The following is a 16,952-nucleotide window of genomic DNA, read 5'->3' as shown; positions in this document are numbered from 1 at the left end:
AAATAAAGTGATGAATGTGTTTCTCTGATGATACTTGTAGGTTTTTTTCCTTCTTGAAATATTAATCTCAAATGTTAAAAACATTGTCCATTACAAAGCTTCCCATGAGTCTTTCTAGAATAGGAAAATAGTAATAAACATTATCACATTAACCCAAAGTTACTGAAACCTACTCTTTTATAGAATAGTTTTTTAAAAATGCAGACCCATTAAAAAGGCTTCCAATTTAGATATACTAAGTAACTTATGAATATGGGGGGGGGTCACTCACTGCAAAGTCAGCAGGTCCCTCTCAAGTGCTCATGTATTCTTGGTATCAATATAATGTTTTCAATTTTCTTCTAGTTTTTACATCGTCCATGAATTCGTTTCATGAGCTTTGCTTCTTACTGAAAAGCAAGTGTTCATAAATTGACTTCTCATTTGGAAAGAGTAGGATTTCTTTCGATGACCTCCAGAATAGCATTCAGAGCTCTTTCTAGCCAGTCAAGGCAGCCTTCTGTACTTCAGCGTGCAGCCTGAGAGTGAAAAGGCTCTGATGGTTCAGAATCCACAGCACTCAACTTCTGAGAAGCGTTTTCTAAATGCATGGCACCATCAAGAGGCAATAGCTTGTACTGCCACTGTAATAAGAACCTAGGGTTTGCTCTCAACTGTAAAGGAGCCTGCTTTAAATGGTCATCCTTACATCCTGTTGTATTACAGATTATATGGTCTTTAGCTCCTCAATGCCCTCACATGTGATCACTAAATTACTGCTGGCTCCTAACCTTCCCTCTGAACTCCTTCCCTGTCCATCTGTCTTCAACAGGAGAGGAAGAAGGCAAAGCCATGATGATTCTTTTTCCTTTCAGTTCCCAGAGGGTAACCGGCAGTCTTAACTTGTTAAATGACTGATTCCTTCAATATTTAACAAATGCCTACATATATGCCATCAGTTTATTTGAAAGATGAAGAGAGAAAGCTCTTTGTTATCCAGTGAGCTGAGGTGATCTGATGATGGATAATATTCTATACATTACTCAGTGGGTATAGATTTATTTATTTAGAGACTGAGGAAGGCTGTTTACTTAGAAGCATAGTTTATATGGATATAGACAGAACTGTCAACCTAATTCTATTCTGTCCAATGTCATGTACTTAATTTTACCTACTTTTTAAAAACACTTCCTTAATGCAAGAAAGCCTATTGGCTATTATTTATGTTTTGCATTATATTTCTAAGCTGAGTCTATCAGTCTGTGAAAGTGGATGAAGACAAAGAAGTGGGGGTGGGGAGAATCACTGGCTACTTCAAATGCAGAAGCTGAGAAAAGTTTCTTTGGAAATAATTCAACACTCAGTCTGAACCTTAAGAGCAAATCACTTCCTAACTCAGAGTAAAAAGTCAGTCATCTTTAAAATCAACCTGAGCCACGGAGTTTGTTTGTTTCATAGCCCAACTCCTGGCTCACTTCCCAGCAGTACATTTTTAAATACTAAAAGTATATTCAGGATGTAGCAAGCGGAAGGGCCATGTCGGGAAGGAGACTGTTTCAGGAGGACTGGAAGGACAAAGTCATCTTCCATACTTAAGCTGGCTTTTATAAAAAAAAAAAAACAAAAAAAAACCCTCTTGGAAGATTTTAAAAAGGCTAATACTACAATTAAGCAAAAATTACTATTCTCTCAGCATTGAATGCTATACCTTCCTATCCAGTCAAGAAATGTTGCCAAATTTAATTTGCCCTATCTGGCACCAAAGTCTTAGATGTTTAAGTTGTTTTGCAGGGTCTGGAGCGACAAGGACGGACACACACACACACACACACACACACACACACACACACACACACACACACACACACACACACACAGGAACAAAAAGAAGTGCACAGCCGTTCTACAGGTGAAGTGTCTTTCTTTGGCCTCCCTGTGCTCACCAGTTTTGGATCCTTACAGAACTTTGTCTTAATGACAAAACTGAATAATACTAACCATGAACTCTCCGATAGTTCAACCATGATCTGCATTCAGAGATTGGAAAACAGGCAAACGAATGACATAAAATAGAAATGTTTCTGATATATGTTGATTTACTCTGTAATTTCACTTTGAACATAATCAGACTTATAACCTGTTCAACATAAACAAAATTTCCAGAACTCGCTGGGACCCACAGCCTCAGTTCTCATAAGGCTCTGGAAAGCACCAATCCTTAATCAAACAAACAAACAAACAAAAACACCAAAACACACCAACAAGCAACAACGACAAAGAAAATAACTCAGTGGTTTGTTCTGATTGTCAACCTGACTGAAATGAGATTCATCTCGATTAGCAGCAGGTCTTCTGTGTCTCTGTAGGTATTTCTATAGATGTCTGGCATGTAGGACAAATTTCCCTTATGAATATTAGTGGCACCTTCCAAAAGGCTTGGGGCCCCAGTGGGACAAAAAAACTGAAGGAGGAAGAAGTCAGTCCATGAAGTTCTGCTCTTCCTAAGTGAGAACATCTATGGCTGTTGTCATCACTCACAGATAGCAGATACCAGCTTCTTCAGCCTTTCAACAGGAGCTCACACCAAACAACTTTACAGGAGAGCTTCCAGGCCCTCACCCCAACTCAAACTGGAGATCATCACTAGTCTCCCTTGATCTGAGGCTTCTAGCTCCTTGAATTGAGAAGCTACCAGTTTCTCTGGCTCAGCAGAATGCAGCATGATAGAACGATGTAACCATGAGTCATGGAAGCCAATATGATAAATCCATTTATGTGTGTGTATAAAATTATATAATACAGCTATACATAGATAGATGATAGAAGGTAGGCAGGCAGACAGACATGTGCGCACACAAACACAGTCATAAACACACACACACGCACAGTGTAATACTGTTCCTCCAAGAATTCTATTATGGAATACCACAAGATTTCCAAATTAAGGAAAAGTAACTCTTTTCATTTTTCTTCCTATTGAAAGGGAAGTAGAACTCACATTGTCTAGTAACCAAGGGTGCAACCAACAGCTACAGAATGAGGAAAACTTGAATGGATATCAAATGGACAGGAAAAAACCTTTACTCTCTACAAACACACACACACACACACACACACACACACACAGAAACTCCCCAAAACAAAAAACATGCAACACATGTGGTGCCTCCAGGACTCCAGTTATCAGACTGTGTAGTCAATCTCCAGTAGTGAATAAGACAAACACAGTCCTAGCCACTTATGAATTAAGATTCTTTCATTGTAAAGTGGTTTAAGAGGCACTATAATCATAAAATGCCTTCCAAATATCAAGGAAGTGCTGATTCAGACATGTCACATGACTACTATAAGAATACTGATATGTGGCTTTGAAACAACTAACGTTAGCCTCAAGGAGTCCATGCCTGCAGCAGCATATGTAGCAGAGGATGGCCTTCCTGGCATCCATGGGAGGGAAGGCCCTTGGTCCTATGGAGGCTCGATGCCCCAACATAGGGGAATGCTAGGGTGGTGAGGCAGGAGTGGGTGGGAGGGTGGGGGAGCACCCTCACAGAAGCGGGGGGGGGGGAGGATGGGATAGATGTTTTTTAGAGGGGAAACTGGGAAGGGGGACAACATTTGAAACATAAATAAAATAACCAATAAAGAAAAAAAAAAAAAGAAAAGAAAAGCTGATTTCATGGTGTACTTTATGAGAGCCCGCATTGTATTACAATGTGTTTAGGAACCAAGCGTCAAATGTGGCCCTATGCAGTTCTAAACCACAGCAATCCTGTTTGCCAAGGCTTTGCAAATGACTACCATCAGCCCAAAGGAAAATACTGCATGGCCACAGTGCAATTTGCGGAATCCACTGGTTCTCCACAATAGAATGCAGATGCTTTTGGCAGTGTTGCCAAGTAATGCACTGGAGACAGAGTTAAGTTTAAATTTTTGATCTTCTCTTATTTAAAATACCTGGCCCATAGGGAACGATCACTACATCTAGATTACTGGAAAATACGCAGGTACCAAGTAGATGAAACCGGTTTACTTTCCAGTGATTTCTCTAGCTTGTAGAATAGCCTATTAGTCAGGCAGCATCCTAGCCCTCCTTGGAGCACAGCTTAGAATGAGAAAATTGAAATGCCTCCTAACCAGTCTAAATGTCTCCCTCAAGCTCCACAAACACACTCTCACATACACACATTGTTAGAACAGCGCCGTCCCAAGACCTCACATGCTCATAAGTCAAGACAGCTTAATCAAACTCTGATACCTGGTTTCTAAAAGATCGCAGAGTAGGGGAATAGAGGTATACAAAAGGACATTCTTAATGACCAAAAATGAATTGGCAGCTAAGAATAAGAAAGATGAAAGAAAAAAATGTGAAAGAAAAATGCTAAAATCAAACCCTCAAATACCACAGCAGTTAGAGGCTACTTAATACAGACTCCAAGTGATTATACTTCACTAATAGGCCCTTGGAGGTTTATAACTGAGGTTTTATCTTTTTAATAATAACTTCAATTATCTTGAGTTTTCAACAAAAACTTAACACATTTTAAAACAGCTAAGTTTAAAAATACTAGATATTATCATTATTATCATCATCATTATTATTATTATTATTATTATTATTATTATTATTGTGACCCCCAAATCCTGATGCATGGTTTCCACAGAAGTGGGTTAAATAATTCTTTAGTATTTACCCACTCTACATTCATAGAAGAGTGTGTTTGATTTCTGAAACCACAATGTCCAAGAAGGCTCCCTCTGGGAGTTAATGGACCCTTATTGCCTCATAGAGCTCAATGCGCCAGCAGGCAGGCCAGGCCATTTTTCCTTGGCTTCCAGAATAAATTAAAAATGTCAGTAAGTTATTGCCTTCACTGCACTTCAGTGCAGTGTTCTGGATTGTTGCTTTTGTTTCTGATTTTTAAATAAATTTGATAGGTGATCAGCTAAGTGTGCACACAGCTACTAGCTGTCCCCATTGGTGGTGGCAGTGCCATACTTCTGGTTTTTTACTGTGGTCATTGGTTTCCTGTTGCTAACAATGGAGTCCAGCCTTGGACAACTGAGATATAGCAGAGTGAGTCTTTGTGGTTGTTATTTGTAGTTTGGTTGTATCCAATGAGGAATGTATATTTTTGTGTCAAATAAAAGAACACTGGGCCTTAAAGGAGATGCATTGCTGTGTTTCTTGGTCTTGAGGCCCATAGCTGAAGAAATAGAATTCATGCTAAGTCCTTGAGGAAAAAAAAAGTACTGTGTACAAGGGAAACATTTTTCTGTCTCTCAAGGACAACAGTATATATTAGAGGCCAGGGGCCTTCTCTTCAGATCGGTTTATAGAGATTAAAGAGCATTTAAATAAATACAACATTCCTCAAATTCCAAGATGACAAAGTCAACATCTGACGCTTTAGTCTTCAATCTTAAGCAAGCACCTGGATAGGTGTGCGCGACATGAGTAGCTGTACACAATTGAGTGTATGGGAAGTCAGAGAAGAAGGTGGAGAATCTTCCTCAGTGAGCTTCTGCCTCCTTGACTTCAGATAACATCTCTTCATTGAACTGCAAGCTCACCATTTCAGTCGAGTGGCCAGGGAGTTCTCAAATACTTGTCCTTCTCTCCCAATGTTGGGGGGTTACCTCATGTGAAGATACGTCTAGCTTTTTACACAGGTGTAGCGATTTGAACTTACTTTCTCATGTTTTACAGAACAGGGTCTCTTACACATCGAGCCATTTCTCCAGCCCAAAGTCGAAACACTTTTATGATTTACTCATAAAGTGATTTTTTTAAATATAAAGAATGACAGGCACACTATTGATATAAAACTCAAATTCAGTTGTCTGCACTAGAATGAGACCACTTTTGAAGAATTTCAGCTCATGTTTACAAACAGCAATAATAAGTGTGCTGTATGTAAATGTCTTCAGAGCAGAGATTTAACGCCATATGAAAGTAATTTTCAAGCTTAATGTTAATGGGGATATATCTTTCATATTTAAAAAGACAAAATTTTATCATTTTTGAATGGGCTTTTTTTTCCTCTTTAGTATAAAATAGCATCAATTTAAGCATCCCAGTGGCCATGTCTGTAAAGCTACTGGGACTGGTGGACATTCAGAACTAAAACGTAGTATGAGAACATCTAGTTGTTGGGTATGTATCCTTATAGAGGATTATGGGACCCTGGTATCTTCCTCTTTCTATCACACCATGGCCAGAAGATGGGCAGTTTTGCACCATCACATGTTCCCTGCCATGATGCATTGCTCAGAAACAACGTGGCAACCGAATTCAAAGCTGCAAGCCTGGTGACCTTGCCTCTTTATAAGTTGTCTACATTGGGTATTTCATAAAAGTAATAGAAAGATCATTCAGTGCGATCACTTGTGATAAGATAAGCCTAATTTCATACAATATGATGATCCATTATTAAGGAAAAAAATATTACGAGTAATATTCCTAGCAATATCATCATCAAGGCCTCCCAAGAAGTTGATCCTGCTCATGGTTCATAGCATCACAGCCTTGCAAGCAACAAGGAAAGTCACTCCTGGGACTGTCAAGTTGTACTGGCTGGCTTTATGTGTCAACTTGACACAAGCTGAAGTTATCACAGAGAAAGAAGCCTCAGTTGTGGAAATGCCTCCACGAGACCCAGCTGTAAGGCATTTTCTTAATTAGTGATCAAGGGTGGGAGGGCCCAGCCCCTTGTGGGTGGTGCCATTCCTTGGCTGGTAGTCTTGGATTCTATAAGAGAGCAAGCTGAGCAAGCCAGGGGAAGCAAGCCAGTAAGAAACATCCCTCCATGGCCTCTGTATCAGCTCCTGCTTCCTGACCTGCTTGAGTTACATCCTGACTTTCTTTGGTGATGAACAGCAATGTGGAAGTGTAAGCTAAATAAACCCTTTCCTCCCAAACTTGCTTCTTGGTCATGATGTTTGTGCAGGAGTAGAAACCCTGACTGAGACACAGGAGTCTTAGAATTGGAGAATTTGGAAGACGGAGAAATCCACCAACCCTTCCATCTGCTAAAGATGAAACTCAAAGCATATGAGGTTCCTGACTGGGTTTCCATCCTTGTGATATAAGACCCATTGTATAGACTAGGAGAGGATCTCTAGAATGAGAGAACCACAGGAAAGGCTCTTCTAGATTTTCTAATAAATTATCAAAGATAATTATCTGACTTCATTAGTAATAGTTGCTTAGCACAGTATAAGGCTGTTTAGTGTCCAGATAGAAAATGTCTGTTTGCTAACTGAATCGCCCTCTGAATTATGTCAATGGATCAAGCCTAGACACAGTGCTTTTTTATAATCACAAATAATGGTAATTTATAACAACAAAGGGAATGCCATGCTGGACTGCTGACCGTATACATAATGAATGTTTAATCACCTAGGGTTATACATACATGTTTTCATCCACTACACTTAGTTAGGAAGGGGATAAACTAACCAAAACTTTGAGTGACGTGTGACTCTTCTGAAATGTCAAACAAACGTTACATAGTGTAGATGGTTTCTGTCCATGTAAGACAAACTTTATTGTATCGTATGCACTCATCAGTTTTTCCATGTGATTGAGAAATCTTATTCCAACATACTCTTTCGGGGCAATTAAAATACCTCTGATAATCTTTATGCTTTTGTAAAACAGCTCTGCCACCCTATAGCTTTTCTCATTAAGGAGGTCATTAATCACTGGTGGAGCAAAACCGTCTCTGACATGCACTCATTCTAAAATAAAAACACACTGAAAGGGAGTGGAAAATTTCCCTTGAACGTTTCCCTTCATGAACAGGGCTGTTGAGAAATTTATTCCTCCATCATTGTCCTTTTACTTCCAATTAGTTTTTCACATTAAGCAGAAACTCTTTTTCAAACTGGGAAAATAGAGTGAGCTCAGTGTGATTGTGTTTGTAGTTTGGTGGTGCGATATGAAGTCAGAAGCATGGCCGATGGGAGTTTGACGTTATGTGAACAGTGTGGGGAAAACCGGGCACCACGGAGACTGAGGAGGCAACGCTTGACTTTCTAGATGACTTGCTATACTGACAAATTCTTGCCTTATTATCTCACCAACTACTTCTGTCTTAAGTATATGCCAGTGAACAAAATGATATAAATAACACCATCATTCCCTCCTGTTCACGAGATAGAAGAAATCCAGCAAGATTCACAACTAGACATTAGCTGTTCCCAGGATTTCTAGTGGTTTTGCAAGCCCTTGGGTGTAATCCCTAAGCACATGAAAGAAAAATGATTTCTAGAACTCTGCAGAGCAACTAAATAAACACAAGGCTCTGGCCCTGGTGAGCTCTGGAAATTCCAAAATGCCCAAAGGTGTCTGAAAAAATTGTAGTCAAGAAAGAGTTACATGGGACAGAGCGCAAGAGGTGGAAGGAACGGCGGCTGGTTCGCGTGGAAATTCCATTCCTCTACATGGAATGCACCCTTGTTGTCTGTCGCCAGCCCTGTGAAGAGTGGAAGAGTGAAGTCAAAAGAGTTAGATTAGGGTTGGGGATTTAGCTCAGTGGTATAGCGCTTGCCTAGGAAGCGCAAGGCCCTGGGCTCGGTCCCCAGCTCCGAAAAAAAGAAAAAAAAAAAAAAAGAAGAGTTAGATTACCAGTCGCTCCATCTCCTGCTCCCGGAGTCTCTCCTCCCTCTGTCGTCGGTGATAATCCATCAGGTCATCGCGTCCTGAGATGGAGCTGATGCTACTTTTCCGTTCTCGGAGGATGGGTTGCGGAGTTTCTGAAGACTGTCTCAGGCTTTCCAGATCAGAGTCATCAAGCTCCATTGATCCACAAGAGAAGTTCCTCCTAGCCACAAGCACTCGGTCAGGCTCTCCAGAAAGGAAGGAGTGACTTGGGCTGGTCCCTGAGTATGAAGCCCTATCAAAGTCATCAGAGGAGGTGGAGGCCAGGAGCATCTTCCGAGCCACTCGAGGGCTGGCAGGGACACTGAGAGCGGAGCTTACGTAAGGATTTCCATCTGACAGACAGGTTTTATAGGGTGAAGCCCCGGAGCTCAGAGAAGAAAAGTTAAGGTAATTGTCATTATCCACTAGGCTGTGAGGTAGATCCTTTTCTCCTAACTGACCTCGTCTGGAATTGCCCAGGGAATTTCTTGGAGGCAGGCTGAGAGGCGACATCTGGTTGTCTGTGGCTTTATACAACCTGGGGAGCGATCGGCTGTAGGCACCCATATTACTCAGACTGCTGCCTGAGTATTTCCTCGTTCTCACACTGACGTTTTCAGAGGCTTGCTCTTTGTGCCTACTTAACCTGGGCTGAAGCGGCAAGTTGTCCTGAAGGTTCATTTTCCTGGCTTGCTTTGGGCTTGAAGGCATGCTCGCTGCCCCAGACCTGCTGATGGGTGCGGAGCCAGTGCCACTCAAGGAATTACCGTTCCACATGGTCAGGAGCGAGCCAGAGGCTTTTCGTCCTTCTGCCCCCCCTAGAAAGTAGACGCTGTCGTGTGATTTATTCCTAGAGCTGTATCTGGAGTAGGGAGGTTTCTCTGAGAGTCTGAAGGACCTCTCACTGTCTCGACCGGTATAATGATCCAAATCTGCTTTCCCAATCGGATAGCCGCTAAGAGAGGCGGTAGAGCTGAGGAAAGATATAGGAGGCTTCATGGAAATATTTTTATCAATTCCATCACAGAACTGTTTGCCTCCCTGGATTTTGGCCAAGGAGGGACTACTCCTGACGCTGGAGCCCAACGGAGAAGGGCTTCTCTTGGTAGACACAGGTTGGGAAAGGGTTAAATATGAACCAGAATAATCCCCGTTGGCTTTAAACTTCAGACTTGATGAATACTTCCTCGGGCTTAGGCTCTCCATCATGTTTTGGGGCTCGTTCTCCAGGGAATGTACCACAAATCCTTCCTCTAAGCTACCATTTTGTAATTCCAGCTGCTTCAGTGTATGGCTAGCTTCTGCCATGGTATCGCTGGACCCTGGAAAGGGAAAAAGGAGAAAGTTTTCACTTAAACACACGTGAAAGTGGACTAGAAGGTGAAAGATAAGGATCTATGATCAGGGATATATTTTTGGTACAAAAGAAAACTAACTCAAGATGCTGACCATGGTATTTGAGGCAAACAAATTCCTAATAAAATAACAGCTCAGGATTAGGCTGGTAATGTAAGAGTGCGAATTTTACCCCTAGAGAAGCACTGTCTCCTTGAATATCTTGTGAGCGCCTAAAGGAACCACTAAATGGCTTTTCCTTTAGATGTTTCCACTAGAATCAACATCAGCTCAGAAACAGTCCTGAAGAAACAGAACTCATGTTTTGACAGAGGAAGAAAGTTTATGTTACACACTGATCCAGAAAGGGACAGCTAACCGTGGTTCTTTTGGAGGGAAGTTCATTTCTTAAGAAGCTCCTGCCCTCATCAGAAAGAGGTAAAAAGACAAGAGACACTGGACCAAAAGGTGTAACCAAGATTGTTACCTCATGGGCAAGGTGGCATATTTAAAAGCCCTAAGTTATTCTATTTTTCAAATTTCTTGGTACCCCAAATGTGTTGTGCTTGTCCTTGGTAGTGAGTCCTCTTCTCTAACAAAAACACCTTGTGTCTTCTGTCTACCTACCAAATTCCAACCCATCATTCAAGGGGCAAAATAGGACTCTATCTTCTGTAAGCAATTTTTTTTCTTTCAAAAATAAGTATATAGTTTTGGGTTTTAGGTCTGAGAGTCAAACATTAACTTAAAATTTTAATCTACAAAAATTTCCTTGAATTAAAACTAGCACTGGAAGCGAAAAGGCTTATGAACAAAAGAAACTATCTTTCTATTATTAACAAAGGAAAAACACAATTTGACTTCAGTAAGCACATGCAGGGCTAAGACTTTCATCCAGCCCTCAGGGACCTCAGACACTGATGTTTGATGAAAAAGATTATGTCGAGAATTTTCATCTTATATTCGTCTGCTGACTTCCATTGTTCTCCAGGCTAAAAACTCATACTATTTTTCAATTACACACATCCTCGTACCATAGAGGGTAGAATTCACCGCGTAGCCTCAAATTTCCCAGGGAAATTCAAGCCTCTCAGCACCGAACTGCTTCTTACCCAAGGGCTAGAGTCAGAAAAAATGTCCCTGCTTATGAGAGGTACAATCTCTCCCCACCCCCTTGGAATTCTGCCTTGGATCCACTGTCCTTCAAAACTCCATTTGGATGTATGTTAAAATGCTATATTTCAAATAGCAGCTTAAAAATCCACACACATCATCAAAGCTATGCCTAAAATTTGTTTTTCAGTGGGTTGTGCTGTTGAGCACATCTTTCATGGCCTGCGGCCAGTGTCCCATTCTCCAGAGATGATGCTCTCATCAGTTTCTTCCAGTTCCAACATCAGTCTCACTGGAGGAGTTTCCTGTCCCACTCCTTTGTTGGAGTGAAGGTACAACAACCCTACTTAGCCTTGGTCTATTTCTGAACACATTTTGTCCCCTGTTAGCCATTTTGAAATTTTAGTAAGTCTTGGCCAGTTCTCTCGGCATAAATATGTCAGGGCTGAGAAAACAAGAAGAGATGGATCCTAAAGAGTTTCAGTGTTATTATATAGGGAAAAAAATACCGTGAATGCCCAATGATATGTGAAAAAAGCTACAGTTCATCACAGGAGTGAACAATGTGAAACCATTTAATGCTACGTTTAAAGTATATTTTATAGTATAAAATACGTTCATATAATAGTACGTTAAAACGTTCAAAGAGAATAGCTATTTTCATATATACATCTATAAAGATTGACTATAAACTCAGGTTCCTCCTGTGCATATAATATGCACAGCTCGTAGTTTTCTTGCAGGCACTCAGGTGAGACCCTGCCATGCCATCTCTTTCACTGCCTTTATCAACAAACCCCGTCAACACTGTCCTTCACCCACGTCCTAAACCTGCTACTTCTTGCTATTTCACTGATGCCCCCCATAAAAACCAGCATCTTTTGTCCCTTTGTGCTTACCCTCCTCCCACAGTAGGAACAATGGACTGAAAAAGAAAATCACATTCAAAGTAACTGCGGATTTTTCCTGGGGTGGTAATATTATTAGTGATTTCAGAGCAATTTAGATTTTGTGCATTTTAATTTTTTTCATAGCAACTTGGCATGAGATATTAGAATATGGTCTCTCCTACCACCTTGCTTTTTAATGTGATAAGATTCTCATGTATTTGAACACTTGGTCACCAGTGGTGGCTCTGCTTGGGATGGTTGTAGAAACTGTAGGTAATAGAGGAAGTAGATCCCTGTGTGAAGGGTTCTGCGGTGTCTATCTCAGTCTCACTTCTGGTTCACTGCTTCCTAACTGCAGATAAATGAGACCAACAGTTTCTCATTCCTATGAGCATGCTTTTCTTCCCATGATGGACTGTATGCCCTCAAATGCAAGCCAAAACACAGCCTTCCTTTAGATGGATTCTTGTACAGTACATTGTCACAGCAATGAAAAAGTAACTGATTCACCACTTCCAAAGATTTATCATTAGATACATATATGGAATTCATTCATTTTTCCTTCCCTAAACTCAACTGTAGTCTCTGATGCGTTCTACCTACAGTCAAGTCCTCAGCTCCTAGGGGAAATTTTTCATTCATTCCCACTTGGGTCTCCACCCCTGCCTCTACTGGCCCTGCCTACACCCAACTCTCCAATTCTAAGTTCATTACTACTTACTTGCCTGTAGTTCTTACTCACTTCCTATTTCTAGGTTTCCTTTCATAGCACTGCATCTTGGATGAAGAGTGCTCTGGAAGTAAGAAAGAAGAGGAGTTTCTACAGCTATTGATGTTCGCTCGTGGAATTAGACCACCCGTCTAGCTGATTTCCTTTAGTGTTGAGTGGGTGTGCAGGACTAAGAGGTAAGTTCAGCTCTGCGGAAGTTCAGGTAAATATACATACGTATTCAGCTATGCGGCAAACACATATCTTCAAGACAAGTGAGTGAATTCCATATATGTACCTAGTTTGGGCTAGTGGGAGAAAGAGAATGGCTGCAAGGACCCCTTGGCAAGGCAGCATAAGCACAAGAACGGAGAGAGGTAGGAAATGCAGAAGAAAGGAGCTGAGGTAACTCCTGCTTCACAGCCATCTTTATGGTTGACGCTGCTATGTTTATTCTGGGTTTCCAGAACATTGTATGTGAACGAAGAAGAGGTCTTAGGGAAACCATGCAATCCCTGCATTGTCTTATTGGGAAAACTGGAGGGTGTGATGAATGAATTCGAGCACTCTTCTATACATAGCCACAGAAGGCCTGGGAGCAGCAGGGAATGCATCTGGTGCCCATCTGAGAGAAAGGACAACATGGGGAAGTCTAAACAGGAAAGAAGTTAATGTGTGTTGAAACGTTTGCATTTACTTTCCAATCCATAAATTTAATCCTTCCCGTACTCTTGTTATTTTACCGCCTAAAACACACATTCATCTTACTGTCAATCAGGGAAAAAAACGCCAGTAAGTCAGGATGGAGTCTCTTGAAATATGTTATAGGAAAACCACAGCACTTTTTCCCCTGGAGGAGAAAAACTACTTCAACAAGCCGTTTTTAAAGGAACGCTGTTAAACATTTCTTCAGAGAGCTGTTTCTCTGCGGCGTGGTTTGAATGGTTTTTAAAACAATTCTTCAGTTCTACTCCACTCACACCAGATGACAACAGAGCTCGTCTCATTCAAAACCTAACTGCCCAAAAGTGGAGACAGGACTCTGACGTCACCAGGACCTCGCACGCTGTCATTGCCAGCAAATGAAGGTGCACCATGGGCAAGCGCCCTTTCAAACAAAGTGCCTGCTGCGTTGCATTAGAGAACAAGTCTGAACATCTGGTGGAAAGGTGCAGTCATCCAGCTGGCTTTCGCCAGATAAGTGGCTTTGGAAGATTCCCACCATACACAGCAGAGACACATCTTTTTACCTTGCTGTGTGTAGACACTTGTGAGGATCCCCTGAGATCGCAGGAATTAGTCCCAGACACACTGCAACTAAATAACAACAGAAAAGTAGAAATCGCGCCATGCAACTTTAGGAACAGAAGCAACTTCAGGAAAACCAACTTTTAAAAGTCTGGAGGTATACGTCAAAATGTCCATAATAGAATGTCTTGAGTCTGTACCTTGTCCTGCCAGAGCCCTAGAGCTGGGGCAGCTGGGGTGGGGGTGGGATGCTTCTCCTGTGTGTTTTGTAGCAGATAGTGGTTGATGCCTGGTAGTTAGGGCTCTCCAGCACGCTGGTGGTCCACAGGCAGGCTTAACTCTCAGCACTGATGTTTACAATATGGCACTGTTAGGATTACAGAGTACGGGTGGCATGTAATTGAATTCAGGGCCAGCCAAGCAGTCCCTCGGAAGCAACACCATCCCTCACAGGAATTCTGTGGGGGTATATCTGTGGCAACCCACGAAGTTGATTGGGCCTGAGGGGATCCTTTGAGAGGACGGAGGAGAGAAGCTAAAAAATCTATTTTAACCGCAATGCCTATAGTTTATAGGGGAGAACAATAGATACACAGAAACCTCCATGTCTTTCTCCTGGTGACGTCAAAAACCTGAGGAAGGGAAGACTAATTTGAAGCCTCGGGAACAAACACTTGCTTCTCTTTCCCCAGTCCCTTTCAGAATGCAAAAGCACTCTGACTTCCCCTGTTCGCCTCTAAACCTCTGCTCTTCTGGGTGCCCTTACAGCAAACAAGCCCTGCGACTTGACTTTACAAATAATTGTTCTTGACCCTCAGCCCTTGTCAGATTCCCCCATCTCTGCAAACAAGCCTCACCTCCCCATGCCCCCACCCGCACCCCATCCCAGCCATCTGCAACTGCCCCCATCCAGTCAGCAAACAGTCCCAGGCCATTTCCCCGGGTAGTGCTGCTTGCTACATAGCAGAAGCCAGGAGCTTCCCACCGCCTTAGTCTCAATCTTCACAGGACCAGGCTCTGCTTCTCTTGAGTTCTAGCTTTCTAACCTCTATGCCTTCAAACTCCTCCTCCCCCCACCCCCCACCATGAGTTTTATATCCCAGGGCAGAGAATAGAGAAAATATGTGTTAGTAGATGGAGTACTCTTATTGTTCTTATTTCTCCAACAAATGGATTCCAATCCTTTTCCTTTGCACCCTGTTCTTTGTTCAAGGATCTACCTGTTGGGGTGAATTATTAACCACTAGACTCACATGTGTAGATGCACAATCTCCAAAGAAGAGGCTTCGGTGTCTCACAAAGATCCAAGAAAAGCAGTTCCTGGCGTGTGTGTTGGGGGAGGGGGAGAGTGATTTGTAATGACTGCACAAAGGTCTTGTCTTACTCCAGAAGACTGTAGCTATTACAACAAACAGCAGTAAGCTTTATACACGTATGAGTACGTACAAGAACTCATTCTCCACATAGCCACAGAAGCCTAAATCACACAAGGCCTTTGTAACATGCAAAGACAATGTTCCAGAAGCTGGACTTAAAGCGTTTTTAGGAACAGCCCAATGTTGCGGAGATAAACAGCAGGACATAGAGGAAAGATTGGGGCTACCAGGAATCAGAATACTGAGGTGGAGACTCGGGGTACCTACTCCATGGTTGGTTTGGTTGGTTTCTTGCTTTTCTTTTTACCTTTTTTTTTTTTTTTTAACTATCATTTTCTAAAGCCGTCTAAATGGAGGATGATCATTAAGGAAAGAAAGACAGATTACACTTGACTCTACAAGAAGTGAGAGGAGTGGAAAGTAATGGAGATGGTGGGAACAGTGAATGCAGAGAGAGAGCACACCAGAACACAAAGGAAAAGGTCATCCCAGTTCCTTCCAGTCTGCCACAAAGGTGTCCAACTCCAGGCTATGCTCCTTACAGTGCCCCCTAGTGGACCACTAATACTGCTGTCTAAACTCTGCCATACAAAATGCAGAGGGCACAGTGAGGAGTCTTAACTGTGATCAGAGCCAAGAGCAAATGACCATACTTCCAGTGAGCTAGTTTCTCAGATCGGCTACTTAGCCTCGATTGTTTTATTTTATAAATTGGTGGGAATTCTTAAGAACTCAGAAGACACAGTCAAAAGGTGAAAGGGTCAATTATAGGATTTTTTTTTAAAGTTTCTGTGCTAGTTTCATCAATAAAATGCTTGTCTGCAGGAACTTTACAGCATTCTTTAGACTATCCAAGGAATTTGGCTGCTGTTTCCTGTGATAAGTCTTTGTAGTTGGGGGAGGAGGTTAAAAAGCAGATTTAGCCTCAGAAAATGGGAGTCACCAAAGTTCCCATCCACTGGCAAAGTCCCAAGTTTTACCTAAAGAATCATGATCTAAGTTTCATCAATTAGGCTCACATGTGTGCTTAAACAGTGGGTAAGCTTTAAGCTTTAGCAATATGTTAAGAGAAAAAATACATCCAATGAGTGAGACGTATAATAAATTCAAGTTCAAGATTATTCAAATTAGAATTATGTCTTTCATGACAAATTACATGGAACTTTTTGTTATTGTTACTTGTGTGTTTACAGGACGTGTCGGGGTGATGCACATCTGCAGCCTGCTTGTGGAGGTCAGAGGATAACTTTCTCAAGGCTAGCAGCTTTACCCACTAAACAATCTTACTGAAGAGAATGCCCTAGTAAAAACACTACAGACCTTCTTCGGTGGCACATACCTGTAATCCCAACAAGGAAGGCCAAGGCAAGACGGTCATAAGTTCAAGGTCAGCCTGGTCTACAAAGTAAGATGTCTCAAAAACAAAACAGTGACAGTAGCAAAACCTTTCCACAAAAAAATGCATTCACTTAATTCTAGAACACAGGAACATATAGTGGGGAGAAAGGTCCGAAACAAAAAAACATGTGTTCGGTCTTAATGGGGAAAAAAATCCAGACATGAGACAAAGCTATTCTAGGTGAAAAGACTCAAGAGACATGCCAATGAAATGCAATGGATGAACATGGTTTGCATCTTCTGTGAAAAGATCCATC

General features: G+C 41.7%; 1 protein-coding gene across 28 annotated transcripts in view; it reads right to left on the bottom strand.

The window, feature by feature from the left end:
- Phldb2 (pleckstrin homology-like domain, family B, member 2) overlaps nt 1-16,952 on the bottom strand; it is a 219,834-nt gene that overhangs the window by 69,525 nt on the left and 133,357 nt on the right. For all 28 annotated transcript variants that reach the window (NM_001432498.1, XM_087576899.1, XM_087576897.1 and 25 more), the window contains 1 exon segment: nt 8,612-9,948. In NM_001432498.1, the coding sequence (NP_001419427.1) occupies nt 8,612-9,948 (1,337 nt within the window).

Source organism: Rattus norvegicus, chromosome 11 (assembly GCF_021556685.1).
Source record: "Rattus norvegicus strain SHRSP/BbbUtx chromosome 11, alternate assembly SHRSP_T2T, whole genome shotgun sequence".
Taxonomy (NCBI): Eukaryota; Metazoa; Chordata; class Mammalia; order Rodentia; family Muridae; genus Rattus; species Rattus norvegicus.
This window is presented reverse-complemented; position numbering and strand designations above follow the sequence as displayed.